The sequence below is a fragment of the Gavia stellata genome, chromosome 33, assembly GCF_030936135.1.
Source record: "Gavia stellata isolate bGavSte3 chromosome 33, bGavSte3.hap2, whole genome shotgun sequence".
Classification (NCBI taxonomy): domain Eukaryota; kingdom Metazoa; phylum Chordata; class Aves; order Gaviiformes; family Gaviidae; genus Gavia; species Gavia stellata.
The window spans coordinates 2,941,300-2,947,299 of NC_082626.1; the positions used below are offsets into that span (position 1 = coordinate 2,941,300).

The window sequence follows — 6,000 nt, forward strand, 5'->3', positions numbered from 1 at the left end:
ACAGGCGGCAAGGTCCAGGTCACCGCAGCCTGGCAGAGCGGGGCCCGCACCCTGCGGCGGCGATGCCAGGCAGCTGGGCACTCCTCTGCCTGGCCCGGGCGGCGGTGAAGGTTTTGGCAGTGGGAGGGGGCTGTGATGCCGGCACAGGGCAGGGGGCTGGCGCGGGGGCTCGGCTGGGCCGGTGGCTGCTCGTTCCTGCTGCAGGTGCCGGGGTTGGCACTGGGGACGCCGCCAGTCCTGCAGCCGCCTGCTCTGCCGAGGCAGGACTGCCCGTGCCCAGCCTCCAGCCCGGGTATCGTGCCAGGCTGGCACCGGGCCCCGGGAGCTGCGCCGGGCAGCGCCGGCTGGGTGCGGAGGCAGACCTGGGCCGCGGCGCTCGGAGCCCCTTCCCCGGTGCTGATGGCTGCCGTGCCTTGGCCACGGCGCACGGCCATGCCCGCGAGGCACTTGAGGTGCCTGGGCACCGGGACCTTTCCGGGCGGCACTGCGGGCGCGAGGAGCCGGACGGCAGCGGGGGGCCGGGGTGGTGCCGTGGGGCTCGCTCCCCAGCGCCATGGGGTGGGGGGGTCTGTTTACCCTCTTCTCTCTTCAAACCATTTCCTTTCCTTTCTGCTCGCTGTTTTCTTCGTCTTTCAAAGAGCGGGACCGCTTCCCCCGGCCGCCTCTCCTCCAGCACCGGGACCCCCGGCACGCCTCCGGCACGTGCCTGCTTCAGGGTCACCAGTCCGGCCGGACCCCAGCCCACCGCCTTCCCCGCCAGGCAGGCAGAGGGGCTGCGCCATCCCCTGCCCCGCAGCCATGCCACCCGCTCTCACCGCGGCGGCGGGCACCGGGGCCACCGCTGCTCCCCGCCGGCTTCGGGCAGGGCACTGGGGGCGGGGGGGGGGGGATGCATATCCCGGAGACCTGGGTCCCCTTCCCAGCTCCCGAAGGGCGAGGGGCCCCTGTGGGGCGAGGGGCCGGGGGCCGGGTCGGTGGCTGGTGCCGCGCTCCCCTTCCTGGGTGACTCATCCTCCCCAGTGCGGCTGTGAAGTCCCTCGACAGCGTTTGCGACTCTTGTGACCGAAAGCAGCGGCACTCGGCGGCACCCCGGGGTGGGGGCCGTGCTCCCCGGGACCCCTGCCCCCTTTCCGCATGGGGGAGCAGGTGGGGAGACCCCCCGGGCACCCCCTTCCACCCCACATCTCCCCCCGTCCCCGAGTCAGGGCTGGTGCCCGGCACAGGCTGGCACCGTGCCCGCGTGCAGGGTGCCATCCCGGCTCGGTGGCACGGGACACAACCGGTTCCCACACAGGGTGGGTGCTGCAGAGCTGGACCCCCACCCTACTGTGCGCGGCTGTGCCAGGGTGGCCGGACCCCCAGGGCGGCGGGGGGCTGGCGGGTGAATGGGGGCTGGCCACGGTTGCGCCAGGCGGCGCAGGCTGGCGACGGGATGTCAGGGTGACCCAGGCAGGCATTGTTCCCGCTGCCGCCTGCCCCGGCATGGGAACCGGCTCAGCATGGGGAGCGACCCCCCCCTTTCCCCGGCCCTGTGTGGCTGCCGCAGCCGAAACGGGCCCAGCTGCAGGCATTGACGTAACCGAGAAAGCCCTGGCGCGGTGGGGGCACGGGCATCGCCGCCAGCCCCCTCCCCGGCCCGTGCCCCCTGCGCCGTCGTCTCCGGCGCTGGCCAGGGAGCGCCGGGGGGCCGGGGGTGGCTGAGGCACCCTCACACCTCGTCCCCCCCCATTTCCTTATCGCCACTGCGATCTCCTCGATGGCAGCACCCGCTCAGCATGTGACTTCGCTCCAGCGGGGAGGATGCGCGGAGGGGGGGGGCGGCGGGTGTCGGGGAAGAAGCCGTAACGGGCGGTTTGGTGCGATGGAAAATCCCCCTCCTGCCGCTGCCTCGCCCCCGCCCTGCCCCAGCCCCGCGCCCTCGTCCGCAGGCATCCGGCCCCGTGGCCGCTCACGGGGGTCCCGGCTCTGAGCCGTGCCTCCGCCGGTGAGCTCTGTGGCACCAGCAGCGTCGAGGCTGCTCCCGCCTGCACCGTGGCACGGCAAGGCCACGGGCCGTGCCTGTTCCCCGGAGCACCCCGCCACCCGCCGGGGTACGGCTGGGGCCTCGCTGCTGCACTGGGCCCCGGCACCCCCCGGCGCGGGAGCCCCCACGCGGGCACGTGCCGGCGGGAGCCAGCGCCGGCCCTGTGGGCAGGAAGAGCCCCGCGAGCGCCGGTGTCTGGTGGGGCTGCGGGTGCCGCGGGGACCGAGGGACAGGGGGGTCCGTCCCACCACCATCGGGGTTTGGCCGGGGGAGACGGTGATGGAGGATCTGGGTGCCACCCCATCCCGGGCCCACCGCCTGCGACAGCCCCTGGGTGTCCGCAGGGCTCCGGGGTGCCCTCGACGGGTGCCGCGTCCCTGTCATCCCCGCCTCGGCCGCCCGAGCCGCGGTGCGGGGCGCTCACCTCCCCTAATCCTGCCCCCACTGCTAATCCTGCCTAATCCAACCGGGGGCTGTCGCTGCCTGTTGGCTCCCGGGGCCCTGATGGCTTAATCGCCCCTAATCCGCTCGCCCCCGCCCAACGGGCAGTGGGGACCCCGGCCGGCGGCAGGACGGGCTCCTGGCAAGGGACGGTGGCAGGGGGTTGGCCATGGGCGCTCGGCGCTGGCGCCGGCATCCCGGGCGGTCGGCACTGCCCGGCTCCCAGTTTCAGGGGCGGCTGCCGCCTGCCCTGCCGGTCGGGCCTGCTCGGCAGCGGCTGGGGCGGCTCCGCAGCCGGTTGCTCCGGGGCCGTTCCCAGCCGCCTGCCGAGGCAGCCCCAGCTGGCGGCCGCCCAAGCGTAGGGAGCGGCCGGCGCGGGGATGGGCCCCTGCGCCGGGGGCCGCCGGCCGCGCCGCCCCTCCGCGGGCAAGAGGGGGCACGTCCCCCGCGCCCGCCGACGGCACAGCATGGCTTGGCACGGGCCGGCATGGCGTGGCGGAGTTCAGTTCGGATGGGCCTGGTGTGGTCTGGTGCGGCTCGGCGATGTCCGGTGCCGCACGCCACCATCCGCCATGGCTTGGCTTGGCTCGGTGTGGCACGGCACAGCTCTGGCAGCACCGAGAGCCTGGACATGGCGGTGCTGCGCACCCACCTCTGCCTTCCCCGGGGCGCAGGCAGGGCTGCAGCCACCGGACAGACCTCCCACCCCGGTGTCACCCAGCAGCACCAGACAGCCGGGAGCGCATTACCCATGGCTCGGCATGGGGTTGCAGGCCAGGTTGCAGCACCGGAGCTGCCATTGCCGCCTGTACCCTGCCTGCGGGTCGGGAGGGCAGCGGGCTCCCTCTTCCCACAGGCTCCATCGCCCGCCTGCGCCGGCTCCGTAGGGACGCGCGGGTCCCCGGTGCAGCACCGTGGCGAGCCCGGGTGCCAGCGCCGGCAGTGCCGGGTTTATGGCCGAGGCCAAGCCCTGCCAGCCGCGGCGTGGGAAAGGCCTGGCTCGCACAGGCAGGGCTTGGCTGGGCGAGGAGCGGCCCCGGGCTGGGGCAAAGCGGGTGGGAGGGGGCCGGGCCCCCACTGGGAGCGGGGGCAGGAACCGGCGGCGCGGGTGCTGATCCTAATCTGCGGTGGCAGGAAGCGTGGCCCCCGTTCCCAGCCCGGCTGGGCTCCGCGGGGCGGCCCCCGGCCCTCGGGGCCCTCTTCCCGGCACTCACCCGCCCACCCGTGCCCGCCGCCGGCGAGGCCCGCGTTCCCAGGATGGGGCTGCCGGGAGCCGGCGGCTGCGCCCGGCCGTGCCGGGAGGCCGGGGGGCCAGGGGGGTGGGTGGGCTGGCGCAGGAAGCGCCGCGCCTCGGCGCCGTTCAAAGGCGCCATGCTGAGATTTCCCCCTTTGCTGTGGTGGCGCGGGGGGCGGCGCGGGCGGCCGGGCGCTGGTGCCGGAGGAAGCGCGGGGGGCTGCGGTGGGGGGCCTACCGCCCGCCAACCTCGGCATGGGCTGGGGTGGGGAGGTGAGGGCAGCCCCCAGGCCCCCAGCCTGCCCCGGTTCGGTGTCCCACCGAAACCCCGGTCCCTGGTGCCACCGAGCCCCGTGCGACGGAGGTTTCCTCGCACCCCGGCTTCGCGGCAGAGCCGATGCTTCAACCGCGACGTTTCCTCCGAGCGCCGTCTTTCGGCTGGTTCCCGTGCCGCTTGGCGAGCCTCCCGTCCTTCCCGCAGGTGAGGACGATGGCCAGCCCGGAGGACGACCTCATCGGCATCCCCTTCCCCGAGCACAGCAGCGAGCTGCTGAGCTGCCTGAATGAGCAGCGGCAACTGGGGCTGCTCTGCGACGTCACCATCAAGACGCAGGGGCTGGAGTACCGCACCCACCGCGCCGTCCTGGCCGCCTCCAGCCGCTACTTCAAGAAGCTCTTCGCCGGGCCGGGGCCGGGGCAGGAGGTCTGCGAGCTGGACTTCGTAGGGCCGGAGGCACTGGGCGCGCTGCTGGAGTTCGCCTACACCGCCACGCTCACCATCAGCAGCGCCAACATGGGCGAGGTGCTGCGTGCCGCCCGGCTGCTGGAGATCCCCTGCGTGATCGCCGCCTGCGTGGAGATCTTGCAGGGCAGCGGGATGGAGGCCCCCGGCCCCGACGACGGCGACTGCGAACGCGCCCGCCGCTACCTGGAGGCTTTCGCCGCCCTCCCCGAGGGCGAGGCGCCCGCTCCGCCGCCCCCCCGCCCCGCCGCCCGCCGCAGCAAGAAGACCCGCAAGTTCCTGCAAGCCCGCGGCGCCCGGCTCAACAACCACGCCGAGGAGCCGCCCGCCGAGGCCGAGGGCTGCGGCAGCCCCCCGCCGCCGCCCCAGCCGCCCTCGCCCCCCCTGCCCGAGGGGCTGCCGCTGCCCTACGAGAGCTTCGAGCTGCCAGAGGAGGAGGAGCTGCCCCCGCACCCCTTCCCCTTCCCCTACCAGCCCTCCCTGTCCCCCGAGGAGGCCGCCTCCGACGAGGACGCCATCGACCCCGACCTGATGGCGTACCTAAGCTCGCTGCACCACGAGTCGCTGGCGCCCGGGCTGGATACGCCCGACAAGTTGGTGCGCAAGCGTCGCTCGCAGATGCCCCAGGAGTGCCCCGTCTGCCACAAGGTCATCCACGGCGCCGGCAAGCTGCCCCGCCACATGCGGACGCACACGGGCGAGAAGCCCTTCGCCTGCCAGGTCTGCGGGGTCCGCTTCACACGGTGAGTGCTGCTGGACGGGTACCCGACGGCATCCCTCCGTGGCACCTCCCGTGCCGGCGCCTGGCCGCATCCCTGGCACGGCGCGGTGTCTTCTGCACCCCGCTAGTGCTGCCGGGCTGACCCTCCCTGCCCGCCACCCAGGGTACCCGGCTGCGTCCCTGGCGCGGCGCAACGCAGGGACCCGTTTTCCTGCCGCCGCGGTCCCCGCGCGCCCCAGCCAGGCAGCCGGGACGCCGTCCCCCGCCAGAGCGCCCGGACCCCCGCGCCCTGCAGAGCACCGCTGCCGCCGGGGCTGCCCGCGCCATCCCTCTGCCCGCGGCGGCCGGGCGGCCGCTTCCCCCGGGGATGCCGGCCGCCCCGTGCCGACGTCTGCCTTGTGTGTGTGTCCCCTCGCAGGAACGACAAGCTGAAGATCCACATGCGCAAGCACACGGGCGAGCGGCCCTACTCCTGCCAGCACTGCAGCGCCCGCTTCCTGCACAGCTACGACCTGAAGAACCACATGCACCTGCACACGGGCGCCCGGCCCTACGAGTGCTACCTCTGCCATAAGGCCTTCGCCAAGGACGACCACCTCCAGCGGCACCTCAAGGGCCAGAACTGCCTGGAAGTGCGGACCCGCCGCCGCCGCCGCGACGAGCCGCCTCCGCCGCCCGCCGGACCCCCCGGCCTCGACCTCTCCAACGGGCGGCTGGAGGGGCTGCGCCTCTCCATCGCTCGCTATTGGGGTCCGGGACGGCCCGAGGAGGAGGAAGAGGAGCCGGAGGGCGAGGAAGGGCCGCAGCCGGACGGCACCGTGCCGGTGGAGACGGCGTAG

At 74.6% G+C, this 6,000-nt stretch overlaps 1 protein-coding gene across 1 annotated transcript; it reads left to right on the top strand.

Moving 5' to 3' along the window:
• The first annotated feature begins 4,164 nt into the window (after positions 1-4,164).
• Positions 4,165-6,000, top strand: ZBTB7B (zinc finger and BTB domain containing 7B). Its single transcript, XM_059832391.1, has 2 exons — positions 4,165-5,183; positions 5,580-6,000. The coding sequence occupies exons 1-2, from the start codon at positions 4,189-4,191 to the stop codon at positions 5,998-6,000; spliced, it is 1,416 nt and encodes a 471-aa protein (XP_059688374.1). The 5' UTR covers positions 4,165-4,188.

Excerpts from the sequence above, each read along its gene's own strand:
- ZBTB7B (XM_059832391.1), top strand. The coding sequence starts at position 4,189 with ATGGCCAGCCCGGAGGACGACCTCATCGGCATCCCCTTCCCCGAGCAC. Across the intron at positions 5,184-5,579 it reads TGCGGGGTCCGCTTCACACG|GAACGACAAGCTGAAGATCC; the intron begins GTGAGTGCTGCT and ends GTCCCCTCGCAG.